Source organism: Somniosus microcephalus, chromosome 4 (genome assembly GCF_052327205.1).
Source record: "Somniosus microcephalus isolate GS21.2 chromosome 4, FLI_Smic_1.0, whole genome shotgun sequence".
In the NCBI taxonomy this organism is placed as follows: domain Eukaryota; kingdom Metazoa; phylum Chordata; class Chondrichthyes; order Squaliformes; family Somniosidae; genus Somniosus; species Somniosus microcephalus.
This window is the reverse complement of record NC_140990.1, coordinates 241,795,190-241,811,583: the sequence shown is the minus strand read 5'-3', so window position 1 is coordinate 241,811,583 and position 16,394 is coordinate 241,795,190. Positions and strand designations below refer to the sequence as shown.

Below are 16,394 nucleotides of genomic sequence, written 5' to 3'. Positions count from 1 at the left end.
TTCTCAACAGTGTTGCCTACAACTCGAGAACAATTTTTTTAAAACTCTCCACGTGACTCACCAAGATGGAAAACAAAGCAAATGCTCTCTAAGTCAGTTCCTACGCACAATCACATAAAGAGAAAGCATGTCCCTGATTCTTCCCCCACCCATGTGACCTATCAGTTAGTCCAGCACTGCATGGACTGTTACAGCTGCCATGTGCCTTACAGATCCACCCACAAATAGATGTACCTGAAGTTGTGAATTAAATGAAAAGTTGATCAACATCTCCCTCTTGAAACTCTACTTCATGAATGTCACTGAGCACAGGAATCCATGCAGGACAGCAGCCAAGTGTTGATCCTCAGCTGGCAATCAGTCTGTGACTTGCTGATGGATTGTGGGTGAATTGCACCCCTAAAATTACCATTGGGAGAGCAGCTGCCTCCAGCTCTTACTAAATCAGCACTGATATGTTTAACAAATAAACAAATTAAACAGATAATAACCTTGAACGTTGTTTCAGGAACAAGTCTTATATTACATGGAATCCATTTATCTGTGCCTTCTTCACACCGTTCAATAATGTAGCCCTGTATTGGACTTCCTCCGTTCTTAAGAGGAGGTTCCCAATTCAGCTGCACAGAGTCTTTGGTCTGCTTTGAATAGGCAAATTCAATGGGTGGACTTGGTTTGACTAAAAAAGGATAAATCAATTAGTGAACGTACAAAATAAAAAATCTTGAAACATTTACTACAAATACACATATTTCTGATCAGATACTAACAGATTGGATCCATAATCTTCACAGGACGTGACGCTGCACTGGGTTTTCCTACGCCAGCTTTGTTTTCTGCTCTGACACGGAATATATATTCTCTGTTTTCCACTACATCGTTCAGCTGAGCAGAGAGTTCATCTGCTCCAGTAATCATAGCTGCTTCCCATTTGACAGAGGTTCTGTCACGTAACTCAACAACGTAGTTAGTGATTACTGCTCCACCATCATATTCTGGTGGTTCCCATGTAATGGTGGCACCAAATTTGTTCACATCTTTCACTTCGACGTTCAGTGGTGCATCAGGTACATCTGATAGAAAAGGTAATAAAATTATTATTTTGTGACACTGACCCATAGAAATTATTTGGAATTAATAATTGAAACTAGTGAATATTATCTGATACTTACTAAACTTATTCTTAGCTTCAACAGGTACATCAGTTTCCACAGGTTCACCTGTACCTATTCTGTTCCTTGCACTGACACGGAATAGATACTCTATTCCTTTCTGGAGACCAGTCACTGTAAATTCAGTATTGTCAGCCTGATTAGTAGCTACGGTCCAAGTTTTGCGCATTACATCACGCCGTTCTACAACATATCCAAGGATTTTGCTACCACCATCACTATCAGGCTCATCCCAAGCAAGACTGACTTCGCCATCATAAGTTTCCATTATATTCAAATTCTGGATTGGGCCAGGCACATCTGTAAATTGACAGAGATAATATTGTTTTAGGAAATGCATTTTGGAAGATATTTTAAGAACAGCTTTCATACTCAGCTATAGGATATATGTGCAACAAATAATGCTTACCAATAACGTTCAAGTTTATATGTGCTTCACCCTTTCCATGTTTATTCTGAATCACAATTTTGTATCTTCCCTTGTCAGTTTTCCTTGGATCAGAAAGTCTATAACGAGTGATTTCTGCAGTTGTGTCAATGTTCTGTTTGGGCAGGCTGACATACTCAGAAGTAACACTTTCTTCCTTGAACCATTCAGCTTCACCACGTGGATAAGCATCATATGGGAGTGTCATTGTGAATGGCTTTCCAGCATCAATCACTAGGTTCAGATCAGTCATCTTGATTGTTGGCACTGCTACAATGAGAAAATTCACAAGTCAGAAATATGCCAAATCTTCAGTCATTTTATTGTAAATAGTGACAGAAAATGTAACATTTCTCATCAATATTCATAAAATTCAAATTAACTTACCAGCAAGTTCCAGTTTAGCTCTTGCATCTTTATCCTTGGCAATGAACCTATATTCACCTTGGTCACGTGGCCTAATGCTACAGACCTGCAACCGGTGGACCTTTCCTTCACTCATCATTTGATATTTATCACCCTGAACAATTATCATATTATTTCTGAGCCATTTGACTTCAACTCTATCTTTGTTCAATTCAGCTTCAAAAACAACATCCGATTCTGGAGCTTCCAGAACATCCTGTGGCGGTCTGATGATCTCAACTGGGATTTCTGGAAGGAGAAAAGAATAATTAGCCCTGTGTTTCCTAAATTTTCTAAATTGTTGCAGTATATTTACTTTTTCTAAATTAGTACTTGCCTTCAACAAACAGTCTAGCCCTTGTACGCCTGTCTTCCACACCACAGGAATATTCACATTCATCATCTGGTCTACATTCTCTTACAATAAGTCTGTGCAAACTACCATCTTTTTCAAATTGATACCTGTCAAACATAACAAAATTATGATGATATTATATAGGTTATATATGAAACACTTATGAATGACAGTTTTTGTTTTGACAAAAAAAAGATTAAAATGAAACATACTTTTTGCTTTCCCTGAGTTCCCTGCCATTCCTGTACCATTTCACTGTGGCTTTTTCTTTAGACAGTTGACATGAAAAGATTGCATCTTCAAACTCAATGACAGTCTGATCTTGAATATGTTCTGTGAAATCTGTTGGTGCCTCTGTGATAATAAGTTCAGCAACTGATTTGTCTTGTCCAGCAATTACAGTGTATTCACCTTCATCTTTGAACGCACAATCTCTAATTATAAGAGTGTGTTTTTTCTTGTCAATTTTGTACAGAAGTCGTTTGTCAAATGTAATTTCCTCCCCATTTTTCATCCATTGTAGAGTGACATTTTCACGGTTCACTTTGCAGCAGAAGGTGACAGACTTCTTCTCCATTGTTTCACAATCTTCAAGAGGTTCAATGATTTTCAGTTCCTCCGCTGTATAGATTAAAAAGTAGTTATGTAATACTTATGTCATTTTACTTGTATTATGTAAGTATGTTTTATGTGCAGCTGTTTAACATTCAAGAAAAAGTATTTACCTTGTACTTGTAATGTTGCTGAACATTCTGCATGTTCTCCTCTATGATTTGTTAGTGCAATTGTGTACATTCCTTGATCTTCCTTTTGTGAATCTCTGACTCTGAGAGCAAAGACTAAATTTTTCTGCATCATGACATATTTTGGACTATCAAAGATAGTTTCTTCATTTTTTAACCATTTTGGCCTGGCATCTTCAGTGTTAACTTCACAATTGAATACAATTTCTTGTCCTTCTTTGGCTAGCTGGTCTTTGATGGGAGTTATTATCCTAAGATTTTCTGAGAAAGAGAACAAAGTTTATTCAAAACAATAAAATAATTTAGTTCAAGTTTAAATACTTTTGCACATAGGTACTAACTTGAGGAAGCAATTGCCCCCAAAATGTTAATATTAGGGGCGGGATGTGCAAATAATTGAAGTGACATTCCCTTGGACTAGGCTGGGTGACATTCAATGGCTATCAGCCTGAAAGTAATTTTCTACTCCAAAGAAGTCAAAAGAAAAGCACTCTACCAGCAATCCCCTGTTCACTTTAGCCCATAATTCCTATCTGCAACTACCTGAAAATCTCAGAAAAGGAACTAAGAACTCTGAGCATTGAGATCACTCCTGATTGCATTGCAACATCAAAACAGACTTGCTTGTCAGATGCTTGCAAATTCTTGAATTGTGACAGCCAAGGAAAAGAACACCTCAGCTTTACAAACACTGGGAATTTTACATCGAGGGTAGATTTTAGGTATCTGGCAGCTGACTGTTGTCCGGCCATCTGATAGTGCCAGCGGGAGGCCCAGTCCACTTCCAGGGCCGGGCATCATTAAGATATATGCAGTGAGCAGCACGCCCTGGTTGGACATCCCGAAGCAGCTTGCCAGCTCTGGGCTCTAAATATCAGGCGGTCCGGAGACAGCCCCAGCCAGGAAAAAGGTAGATCAGGGTGGGGGGGAGCCTGTGGTGGTAGTGGTCCACATTAATCTGAGGCGCCTGGAGGAGCACCTCTGCTCCTCCGGGTCCCACAAAAATACATTTTGGCCGCATTCTGCCGTACCGCCAGGTTTTACTGCATGGCACGTCCACGGCTGACACTGCCCAGCAGGCAGTTAAAATGGCATTGAGGTCCTATGTAGCAAATAGGAACACTGATTTATATAGACTAATAATGTGGCTCATGCCTGCTTCAGACAGGTGCCTCAGCCGCCCAGCAGGAGGCCCAGGAAAAATGGTGGCGGTGCAGGAACGGAGTGCTATGTCCACAACCGTCATCCTACTGCCCCTGTTTTCACCAGGTAGAGGGAGTTAAAATCTTCCCCTGCATATTTTTCTTTTTTAATAATTGAATTAAAATAATGCAATTTGACTGTGCACATGCAATGCTCCTATTTCCTGTAAGTCTTCACCCATCCTTTTGTAAACTCACAATGTAGTTTACATGACCTACCAATAACTGTCAGTTCCGCTGTTGCTCTTGAGGTACCAATCATGGCAGCATAAGTTCCTTCATCATTTGGTATGGAGTTCTTGACAATGAGCATTCGTTTTTTGCCATCAGATACGATTTCATATTTATCGTCAGATTTAAGCTCTATATCACCTTTAAACCATTTCACTTCATAAGTGTCTTTTGATACTGAGCAGACAAACTCTGCTTTGTCTCCTTCTACTACCTCCAGGTTCTGTGGTCTGGAAATAAATTCTGCTGCCAGTTCTGTAATAAAATTAAGAGGATAAATTACACTAGGCAAAATTAAGACACGGCTGTAAAAAACATACTCATATCAGAATAGGCTACAGTACATACCATTAACTTTCAGTTGACATGAGGTCCGGGTACCATTTGGGAGTCTGCAATTATATTCACCAGCATCGCCTGGGTTGGTGTTCTGAATTACTAAAATTCGCTTTCTGCCATCTGTAAGTTGTTCGTATCTGCCAATTTCAGGCAACTCTGTATCTCCCTTGTACCAAATTACGTCAGCATTTGGTTTGGAAACTTCACAAATCAATTTAATATGCTCTGTTTCAGTAACTTCAGCATTTGCAAGGTTCTTTGTAAAGATAGCTTCCTCTTCTGCAAAACATGGCATTATATTTAAGTACAAATAGATCAGGAAAATCTAAAACATTTTTCTGAAAGTTAAAATTATGCACAGCTCTGATCTGACTGATTACCTAAAACTGTAAGCAATCCAGAAGTTTTAGCTGTCCTTGCATCACATTCATATTCAGCTTCATCATCAAAGCTGCTTTTGTGAATGATAAGCAATCTCTCCACGCCTTTAGCAACAATGTCATACTTTTTGCCTTTTCTTATTTCAACACCATCCTTAAACCAACGAACCTGAAATTAAAAAAAAATCCATAATGCCTTGCTCAGGATATTTTCAAAATCATTTTATAGTACAGTACACGAAACATGATCAAGATATTTAAGGTACTGTTTTCAAAATACACTAGAATGGATTCCTTGGTAGAACAAAGTGTGGCAAATCTGATAATATGGGGTTAATTTCACTATAATAATTTGCTGCCTAGCATGATGGTACCATCTGAGCTATTTATCCTGAAAGTGACACTGGTGTAAGCAGAAGTGCCCATGTCCTTGGAATTTTAATAGAGTAATAACAAATACCATGTTAACTTTTGGTTAAGCACAGATGCAGCATCTGCAGAGAAGAATGTGGCCAGGTGCTCCATATTTCCAGGTATGTTTGGGTGGTTTCTGTGGAACATAATCACTGACCTGGAGAGACAGTACTGATGGTCAAATTTGATAACACAAAGAGCCCTTCTTGTCTACTTCACCCTAATGGGTGGGAAGGCGATAACTAGGTATTTTTTCTGCCTACGCAACAAAGTATGTGACTGGCACAGATGCAATTAAGGGCAAGTTACACGAGTGAGAAAGGAATAGAAGGATATGCTGCTAGGGTGAGATGAGGATAAGCTGAAGTAAATAGAGTGGGAGGAGGCTTGTATGGAGCACAAACACTGGTATAGGGCTGATTGGCCTATTTTCTGTGCTGCAAATTCTATATAAACCATTGGTTCTAAATTCTTTTGGGATGCCCTGAGGATATTATAAGGTGTTGTATAATTTTTTTTAAATCTTAGGATGTGGGTGATTCTGGCAATACTGCATTAATGGACCATCCTTAGCTACCTGAGAAGGTGGTGGTGGGCTGTCTCCTTAAACTGTTGCAGTCCTTGTGGTGATCTTGCTCCCATAATGGTATTAAGTAGAGAATTTTTTTTATTCGTTCCTGGGATGTGGGCGTCGCTAGCAAGGCCAGCATTTATTGCCCATCCCTAACTGCCCTTGAGAAGGTGGTGGTGAGCCACTTTCTTGAACTGTTGCAGTCTTTGTAGTGGTTTGTTATAACTGAGTGGCTTGCTAGGCCATTTCAGAGAGCAGTTAAGAGTCAACCACATTGCTGTGGGTCTGGAGTCACATATAGGCCAGACCAGGTAAGGATGACAGATTTCCTTCCCTAAAGGACATTAGTGAACCAGATGGGTTTTTACAACAATCCAGTAGTTTCATGGTCACCATTACTGATACTAACTTTTTATTCTAGATTTATTTAACTGAATTTAAATTCCCCTGGAAGCTGCCGTGGTGGGATTTGAACTCACTCTCTGGATCATTAGTCCAGGCCTCTGGATTACTAGTCCAGTAACATAACCACTATGCTACCTTACACATTAGAATGTCAGGATTTTAACTCATGGATGATGATGGAAAGGCGGTATGTATCCACATCAAAGTGGTGCATGACTTAGGGGGAACTTGTAAGTAATGGTGTTCCCATCTGGTACTTCTTGGTAGTAGAGGGTAAGGGGATGGGACATGGTGTTGAAGTAAGCTTGGAGAGTTGCTGGTGCATCCTGCAGCTAGTACATACTGCAGTCACAGAGTGCCAGTAATGAAGGGATTGCTGCCACAGGTGCAAAATGGGCTGGATATTGAGTTCAAATGCAGGGATGTTCAACAACTGGATGTTTTTGTCCTGGATGGTATTATTGAGTATTGAGTCTAGTTACCATCCAGGTGAGTGGTGAGTATTCTATCATATTGTTGATGGTGGAGAGGTATTGAGGGATCAACTGAGCCACTCATTCCAGAATGCCCAGCCTCTGCCCTTCTCCTGTGGTGGCACTTTTGTTACGGTTGGTCTAGATAATCTTTTGGTTAATTGTGATTCCCAGGATGCTGATGGTGGAGGATTCGCTGCTGGTAGTGCCTTTGAGACCAGGAGGTGGTAGTTGGGCCTTTTCTTTTTGGAGATGGTAATTTCCTAGCATTTAAGTGGTACGAACATTACCTGATACTTGTCATCCTAAGCCTGAATGTTGTCTGGTTGTAGGCTCCATTATTGGATGAGTGTGAATGGAGCTGAACACTATAAAATTGTCAGCTAGCAGCCCCATTCTTGACCTTGTGACAAAGGGAATTCACTGATGAAACCGCTGAAGATGGTTTAGCCAAGGACGCTACCATAAGGAACTTGCACAGTGGTGTCCTAGGACTGTGATAATTGGCTTCCAAAAACCACAACCATCTTCCTGAGAGTCTGGTATGACTCCAGCTACAGAAAGGTTTCACCACTATCCTTAGTTTTTCTAAGACTCCTTGGTACTATGGGCTGGATTTTACCAGCCCTGAGGAGGCATGTATGGAGGCGGGACTGCTGGGAAAATCCCCTCCCAAAATGGGAGTGGATCCCAAACCGGCTTCCAACCCGCCTCCAACCAATCTTCCCGGGAGTCGGGTCTCCGATTTGCGCAGGATCCCGACTCCTAGAGGCAGGAAGAGGATTACAGCCACTTAGCTGCCTGTTAACATGGGGTTTGGAGAACTCCAAAGAGCCACACTCACCTGGCTGTACACCACAGTGCCCCCACTCTGGTAGGTCTCTTCTGCTGGTGTGATAGAACATACCCAGGAATGGTGATGGAGGAGTCTGGGATGCTGACTGAAAGATATGACTCTTTCAGCTCAGTTATGTCAGGCTGTTGCTTGATAGGACAGTTCTTCTAACTTGGGCACCAGTCCAAGATATTGGTAAGGTGGTTTTATTAGGGTTGACTGGGCTGGGATTGCCTGAGTCTTGTCCTGATCCGATGACTGGACCAATGCCAATAGGTCCGTCCATTATTTCTTTTATTGTTCTGTTTTGTAGCAATTGTTTCACAACTAAAGGGTATGCTAGGTCACTTCAGAGGGTATTAAGAGTCAACAACATTTTTGAGAGTGGAGTAGGGACTGGGTAGGAATGTCAGGTTTCCTGCCCTGGGGCATTAGTGAACTGGTTCTTTCTATTTATCTATCTATAAATGCTTAGAACAAATGGAACACCTAATTTTACAGATGTGACTATGCAGGTTCAAGTAGAAATTCTAATATTGGTGAAGGTCGATTGATTGGTTAAACTCCTGGAAGTAATGATGTAATTCTGGTAAGGGAACATACTTAGAAGGGAAGGTTGCTGCTTTATGTGCCACAATAACATTTAGAGGAGCATCGTTGAATGCTACAAGAGCGTAAGCAACAAGCGAAGTATAGAAAAAGGTTATCTAAAAATATACAAACAATAGAAACATCAAATGTTTTGGGGCCAATTTTCCTGAATCCATTCTACCCCAACACTGGACAGGAACAGGTACACTTAAATTTCCTGTCCTGGGCCTAGCACCAGAAAACAAAGCAGGAAACTGGAATGCGACTGCAGGCCTGAGAGACTTGAAGCTCTGTTATTAGTTACAAGCTTCAGGGCCTTCTGGCTGCTTATGGACAGCATTGTAAGGTACCCTTGAGTCTGGGTGCCTCATGGTCACAGGAACAGGACGTTGATACTCTGCATCCTTGGAGAAGCTCCGGAAATCACAGATAATAGAAAGATAGTGGAAACACAGCATTACATGCACATAGACATAGGGCTGAGGCAGAAAGTGTGGTGCTGAGGTTGGCATATGGGAAGTAGTGGGCAAAGATGGCTTGGGGTGGGGGGGGGGGTGCGCAGATAGCACCTAGCAAGAAGGTTTGGGTCCATGAGTTGTGCCGAGGTCATGCATGCATAATTTGGAAACCGAGGGCCTGCACATAGGCAGAAAAAATTAGGAATAGTGACCTTGTGCACACATGCAGCCCCAAGAAAAATGGAAACTCTGGAAATTGAGTAAGTTTCAGGCCCTAAAGAGAGGGGTAGACAATTGTACAGGAAATTTTATTTCACCATGAAGGCTCATTAACTGTATCCTTATATTGCAGCAGAAACAAAAAGTGAATACATGTGAGTCTCACAGCAGTAACGATATGCTATCTAATCTACCCTTTTGCTTAAATTTAATTGATTGGGTTTTAATTATCAACAAGGAAAAATTAATTAAAAAAATACAATGATTTAAACAAAAGACAAACCTTTGCATTTTCACGTGAAACTTCACATGCAAATTTGGCAACTTCCTTTTCTTTCACCTCAAGATCAGTGAGAGGCTTTGTAAATTCAACATGAGGAGCTGTGAAAGAGATATAGCAACATATGTAGATATGTCATGAATGTAGATCTCAATATTGTAGCATAATGCTTTAGTTATGAATATTGTACACTATATACTTACGTTCCACAGTGAGGAAACAGGAAGTCTTGAAGCCTTTGGCATCACAAGTATATGTTTTAGAATCTTCCGGTTTGCAGTCATGGATAAGAAGCTTTCTAACTCTTCCATCAACAATGATTTCATGTTTCTTTGTTTTATGAATTTCTTTTCCATCCTTAAACCATATAACCTCAGCATTCTCTCTGGACACCTCACACTCCAGTGTAGCAGTGGCTTCTTCTTCAACTGTCTTGTCCTCCAGAGGTTTAGTGAATTCAACTGGTGGTTCTGTAAAAGATTTAAATGAAAATTCAACACATTAATCATAAAATGCATGACCAAATATTTGTTTTGGAAAAAAACTTCCAATATGTAATTGGCATGTTGTATCACTCACCTTTGACGATAAGCTTAGCAGATGTTGCAAAGTCTTTAGCAGTGAGTTTGACTTCACCAGCCTCCTTTAACTGAACCTCTCGGAGGGTGAGAGTGTGCACTCTGCCTTCAGCACGAGTAACAACCTGATCCAAAATAAGACTTTTAGATTGCTAGCAAACTCACTATATGATGATTCAAGTCATGTTTAAAATAGCAAAATGATAACTAGGCAATTAGCTATGTATAAGACAAATTGTCTAGTTCAAACAACAACCGCATTTTGATACTGACTATCCTTTACAGCTTTCAAAATGTGTGGGTTTATCAGACCTCTGCAAAACTATTAATACATTTCAGCTGCTGCAAAATATTAAGAAATTATATCACAGTTCTGCACATTGTTTGATTTTCTAAATTTCTCATGCTTTATCTGAACTTCAGTAGCCCTGCCTTTTATATATATATAATTATTTTTTTTCTGGATAACAGATATAATTCAGATAATTAAAAGCTGAATTAGTTTATCATGGATATTTTAGTTATTGTTATTTTGTTTTACAAATTCAAGTTTTTGGTACTCAAGAATTAATAGTTCCATTACTACATGCTTTCTAATGTATAAAAACAAAAGTTGCTTTGCTTACAACAGCCAGCCATGCACATTCACATGGAACTGGCTATCAAGGTGTGTTTTTCACTATTACAAAAGGTGACACTGCACTACAGTCAATACACACTGTCAGCTCAGTACAATACACTGTCAATTTTAACAAATGCTGCTTTGTAAACTGTTGTTGTTCTTACAGTACCATTAACACAAAGATTACAGCAACAAATGCTGGTATCCTTCTCAACAACCCTCTCAAGAAGTCTGTGTCATGCATTTGATTGCCATCTGCTGTTATACTATCTAAACTCTTTGGTTTCACGGTTTCAGAAATGAATCTCTTTTTACCCATCTTTCTTCATTTGTATTCCCAATGCCATTGTAATGACATATTTGATGGTTTCACTGCAAACAGATTTCATATCTGCGTGTGTAAGATTTGTCAGCCTGAGCAGAATTTGCAAATTGATATGGCACATATCAAGATAATTGTTACAACAATGGCAAATTAAAATATGCAAATTTATGGAATTTAATCTTACTAAGACGGGTCCGTTAATCTTTGTGAATTGTAGATAATTCAGATAATTAGAAATTGAATTAGATCATGAAGTCAATTTTGCTTATCCAGAGTGTTACAGATTTACGAATTTTGTTCTCAGTAGATGTGAACCAATCAAAAACATTTGTGGAATTAAGGAGTAAAGTGAGATTGGTTCCATTCGGAATAAAAAGGATCACACGAGCTTACAAACCATACCAATCCTCTGGAAAGAAATGTCTAATTAATACTCGAGAATTTTAGTAAACATGTTGAGTACAATACCAAATATGTATTGTTTGAAATATATGCATTTAATTATTTTACCTACGGAAGGACCTTGCTTTACAGAAAAAAATCAGAGATCGTATTTCTTTCGGAACTCGAAAGCATCTTCGCATTTGCTATTTATCATAGTTACGAAAATACATCTTTGCAAAATACTTTAAGCATGGTATTGATGGTACAGGTATTGATGTATATGCTTCTAGTAACAGCAAAAGAAACAAGTACTTCTCATTGAGTTTTTTTCCAATTGTTGCTTTCCACACATAACGAACTTTAGAGGTGTAGAATATAGATTTTTTTTTTAGGCGCAATATAAATTTTAATGCTGCATAGCTTAAATACAATGAATTCGTCAAAAAATCAGCATTTCTTTTTTAAATTGTGCGCACAAACATTGGCGGCGATTAAAAATAGTCACAGAGGAATGCAACTTGTTATCTTGAACCCCTAATCAAATGCCTGAAATGGAAGGGCAAACCGCCGCAGCCCCTTATATGTAGAAAGCGCAGTGGGATTGTGGAGCCACAACGCTTTGGAATGTAGATACCACTCGAACACTTTTAAGTTCTCCATGAATTATAAGAGTAAAGAAACAACACAAAATACTTATCAACATACTCTGTCGCTGGGCTCAAGTAAATTGTTCTTCAAGAACCATTGGACTTCAATTCCTTCATAAGACAGTTCACACTCGAAAGTTGCCGAATCGCCAGCGGTTACTGTCACATCCTTGAGGGGCCGGAGTAAGCCGATCTCTCGAGCTTTGGATGCAAAAGACATCGTTATACCCTTCAGTCTCAAGAGAATGAATCATTTAATTTAAAGCTCCATTTCGACTGTCCCAGGAGACTGCGACTATTTAACTACCCACACGACCAAGGCCTAGCCAAAGGAGCGCTAGGTGAATTTAAAACCTGTATTTGCACATTCTATTTCCTGAAAAGTAATACGGTCAGCAGCAACTCTGAGACCATCATTGAAGCTGCCTATCATAGCTGTCCCCATTGCTACTTAAGGAATACCTTGTCCAAAATAACGCTGGATCCGATTGGTTCCACCGCTGTCTCTTTGACAGCTGCATGATTCTGTCCAACAGTCTTTCGGCATTTGCCAAAAATGCAGACTTGGGATATTATTCAACATCAAGACTGCAAACGCGGCAACTCTCCATGCAAACAACCTATTCCACGTAATCAGGTGATCAATAATTTTGGAGGCCTACAGCTGTTCATTAACTTTTACAATGGAAAATGTCATTCTGGATATTTATAACATACACAGAAAGGCACATCTCCCAATTAAGTGCCAGAATGCCTTACGGGTTTAATAAGTGCATATTTCTTGGCTATTAACATTCTTGGTAATACAATATTAAACAAGTATCTACCTTTGACTCTCAAATGAGCACTGGATTTGGCGTTCGCAGCCTGGAAGTCAACTTCACCAGCTTGATCCATGCGCACGTTGTACAGTATAAGAAAATGTTTCGTGCCTTCCTTTTTAATCTCACAGTCCTGAATTGTAATAAATACAATACATGTAAAACTTTTAAGGAAGGAAGAAAGGAGAGAAAGAAAAAAGGAAAAACTTCAGCACTTCTCTAATGTTAAAACTCACAGGAGACGGACGCAAATTTTCCCCCTTCAGCTTCCAATTGCCATGTACATCTTCTTCAGAAATTTCAGTCTCGAAACGAGCAGTTTCTGTTTCCGTGATTTCAACACTGTACAGTGGACGTAGTATCTTAATGTCGCGTTCTGAAGCAAAATAATGTCAAATGTTATTCTCTTAAGAAAAACACACTGCTAATGCATTTAAAATAAATTCATCTAATTTATTAAAAATGCAAGCTCTAAGTCGCCTCAGTAAACAAGTCCCAGTGTCACAGAATGTTAGGTATTTTAAATGCTATCAATAAAACGGTATTCAGTTATTCTTACCCTCGATGTTTAGTTTGGCTGATGTGTTGTCAGAGCCGCAGTCACACGAATATTGTCCCTGATCATTCTTCAGAGCCCGTTTAACAATTAATATGCGCTTCTTCCCGTCTGTTTTAATCTGAATGTTCTTTGAAGGAATCAGTTCTTTTCCATCCTTATACCATTTAACTGGAGCAGCAGTTTTACTGACTTCGCACTGGAAGATAACTTCATCTTTTTCCACAGCTGTATAATCCTGCAGTTTGCTAATAAAGTATGGGTCACCCTCTAAAAAAAAAAATCAGAAAATGAGGCAAATTAGAAAAATCAAAAAATGAAGGCAGCTTTTCCGTTCAAAGCTCAATTAGCAAAATAATTCAGGTGTTTCCATATACACTACTTACCGAGCACAGTAAGTTTGGCCTCTGAACTTTTAGCCATGGCTTCAATTTTGATGAGGGAAGTATCATCAATGGTCACATCTTTGAATGTGATGGTATGGACCTTACCCTCGTCTTTCATAGTCACTGACCTACTTGGATGCAGGCGATTGTCATTTTTGTACCACACAACTTGAATGTTGTCATGAGAAAGCTCAGCTACAAATTCTGCAGTCTCACGCTCTTTTACAGTCTGATCTTCAAGAGGTTTGGTGAATTCAAGTCGTATGCCTATAAATAAAAGGAATTTTATCAACTCCAAGTTGCATTAACAAGAGAACAGTTTATCTACTAAGGAATTTATACATTGCTGTCTTGCCGCTTTCACTTGCCTTGGATAATCAGTTTGCCACTTGTCCTCTTGTCCTCTGCTTCAAACATATATTTTCCCTCATCATCAAATGCAGCTTCCTTAACTGCCAACATATGTTTTGTCCCTTCTGTTAAAATTTCAAACTTAGCACTAGGATTAAGCTCCTCAGTTCCTTTTAACCAACGGAAAGTCTTAGGCTGTCTGGACACTTCACATTCAAACTTTGCTTCATCTTTCTCATACACTTTCACATCATTAAGCGGTACAATGAAGGTGAGTGGAATTTCTGGATGGGAGTGTAGGAAGTAAAAAGATTAGATTAATAACCCACGTGGGTAAATATATATATATTTTAAAATGTATACGTTACATATGCAAATCACACGTACCATTTAAAGGAATGGAATATGGAAGTAAGGTGCGTGAATTGTAATTATTAAAACTCCTGAAAAAAATGTAACCAGTTCATCCTAATGAATAGAAAATTACCTTTGACTTTCAGATTAGCTGCGCACTTAGCATTAGCAGCCTGGAAAGAAACGTCTCCGCAATCATTTAGCTTGCAATTGTAGAGGGTCAGAACGTGTTTCTTGCCATCCTCGATAATCTCACAATTCTGTCAATTACAAAATAGTTCGAGATACATTAGGATGTGTTCTTTGTATTAAACTTTCCCCGACCTTTTTTCAAATATATCTATACGAGCTCCTACGTTCCATTGAATATTTATTAGGATGAAGATTTTGTAGTGAAGATTTTAATAAATTAACACAATTCTGATGTAAAATTATTTACTACCGAATATTTCCAATACAGAGGCAGGAATGTTTAATTTTGAACTAAATTAAGAAAACAACGTACAGGTGACGGTAACAAAGTTTCACCCTTCAGCTTCCATTGAGGATGCACATCAGTTTCCGAGATCTCCACTTCAAAGTGGGCAGTTTCACCTTCAAAGATTTCTACACCATACAATGGATGCACCACCTTGATGACGCGAGCTGTAACCACATTAGTATTAAAAATGGGTGTTTAAACTGCACATATAAAAAAAACATTACTTTATAACTTTTGAAGAATCTATGTATACTCATTCATAAAGTATATACCTTCAATATTCACAGAGGCTTTCGTCTTGTCAGTTCCACAGTCACATTCATATTCACCCTTGTCTTTATTGTCAACTTTTTTGACCGTCAAAATATGGCGTTTATCAATAGCTTTAAGTGAAACTGTCTTTGATGCACTGATTTCCTTGCCGTCCTTCAGCCATTTTACCGGCACATCCTTGCTGACTTCACATTCGAGGCTGACTTCATCTTTCTCTACAGCAGTGTAATCTTGTAGTTTCACAGTGAAATAAGGATCAGCCTCTGTGGATGAAAGACAAACAGTTAACATTCTGCCTGAAGAAAGAAAGCGTCTCTCACAGAACGTACATTTTCAAAACTTTTCAAGAAATTAATCATCAGTAATACCTTATGCCCCCCTTTTTTTTAATCTTGTCTTTATCAGTACTTTATGAAGAATTGCACATGACACATGGGCCTCGATTTTAACTGACCCGTGGAGTCAGGATTGGAGGCGCGCGGGGAGTTAAAGTCCCGAATTCGGGGGTCCCGACAACATCCCGCCCCCAACCCGCCTCCATGTAAATTTCAAAGGAGGCGGGTACCCGCCCCGCACTGGGACCCGCCTACCCGAGGCGGGAAGGGATTAGTGACAATTAACTGCCTGTTAACAGGTAGTTAGCAGGCAGTTTTTAGCCTAATCCCTATTTTAAAGCTTGAAGTGTGGGATTCCCGACGGCTCCAAACCACACCAAGTTAGGGGAGTCGGGCCATCGGGTTGAAGGACTTGGAAGGGTCGAGATGTCGGTGTTCAGGTGAGTGATGGGTGCATGAGTGCAAAGGTAAGTGTGTTTGGTGTGTCTAAAATGTGTAAAGAAGTTTAAATTACCTGTACTTACCTTTTCAGCCTTACTTCCTCTAGGTTTTGGGTGTCCATCATCTAACCGGCACAGAAAGCAGAACGGCTGCGAACTGTCAAAAGTGACAGCCTGCAGCTTTCTGTGCCAGAGAGATTTCTAACTGAGTCTGTGTAGAAGGACTCAGGTTAGAAGTAAGACTGTCAGTGTTTGACAGCTTCAAACAGCTGTGAAACACTGATATTTCATCTGTCAAAACGTCTTGATAGATGAAATTTCAGTCTGTGACATCACCTGTT

At 39.5% G+C, this 16,394-nt stretch overlaps 1 protein-coding gene across 50 annotated transcripts in view; it reads right to left on the bottom strand.

The window, feature by feature from the left end:
* Positions 1-16,394, bottom strand: part of LOC147120302 (titin-like) — a 359,546-nt gene that overhangs the window by 108,051 nt on the left and 235,101 nt on the right. For all 50 annotated transcript variants that reach the window (XM_085986008.1, XM_085986052.1, XM_085986054.1 and 47 more), the window contains 23 exons: positions 15,278-15,541; positions 15,030-15,169; positions 14,658-14,784; positions 14,188-14,454; positions 13,820-14,086; positions 13,437-13,703; positions 13,114-13,253; positions 12,884-13,010; positions 12,115-12,257; positions 10,080-10,203; positions 9,704-9,970; positions 9,504-9,601; positions 5,255-5,423; positions 4,884-5,153; positions 4,524-4,790; positions 3,085-3,363; positions 2,572-2,980; positions 2,342-2,466; positions 1,987-2,253; positions 1,582-1,869; positions 1,173-1,472; positions 771-1,073; positions 492-679 (listed from right to left, as the gene is read on the bottom strand). In XM_085986008.1, coding sequence (XP_085842134.1) covers positions 492-679; positions 771-1,073; positions 1,173-1,472; positions 1,582-1,869; positions 1,987-2,253; positions 2,342-2,466; positions 2,572-2,980; positions 3,085-3,363; positions 4,524-4,790; positions 4,884-5,153; positions 5,255-5,423; positions 9,504-9,601; positions 9,704-9,970; positions 10,080-10,203; positions 12,115-12,257; positions 12,884-13,010; positions 13,114-13,253; positions 13,437-13,703; positions 13,820-14,086; positions 14,188-14,454; positions 14,658-14,784; positions 15,030-15,169; positions 15,278-15,541 — 5,096 coding nt within the window. The remainder of the gene's footprint in view (positions 1-491; positions 680-770; positions 1,074-1,172; positions 1,473-1,581; positions 1,870-1,986; positions 2,254-2,341; positions 2,467-2,571; positions 2,981-3,084; positions 3,364-4,523; positions 4,791-4,883; positions 5,154-5,254; positions 5,424-9,503; positions 9,602-9,703; positions 9,971-10,079; positions 10,204-12,114; positions 12,258-12,883; positions 13,011-13,113; positions 13,254-13,436; positions 13,704-13,819; positions 14,087-14,187; positions 14,455-14,657; positions 14,785-15,029; positions 15,170-15,277; positions 15,542-16,394) is intronic.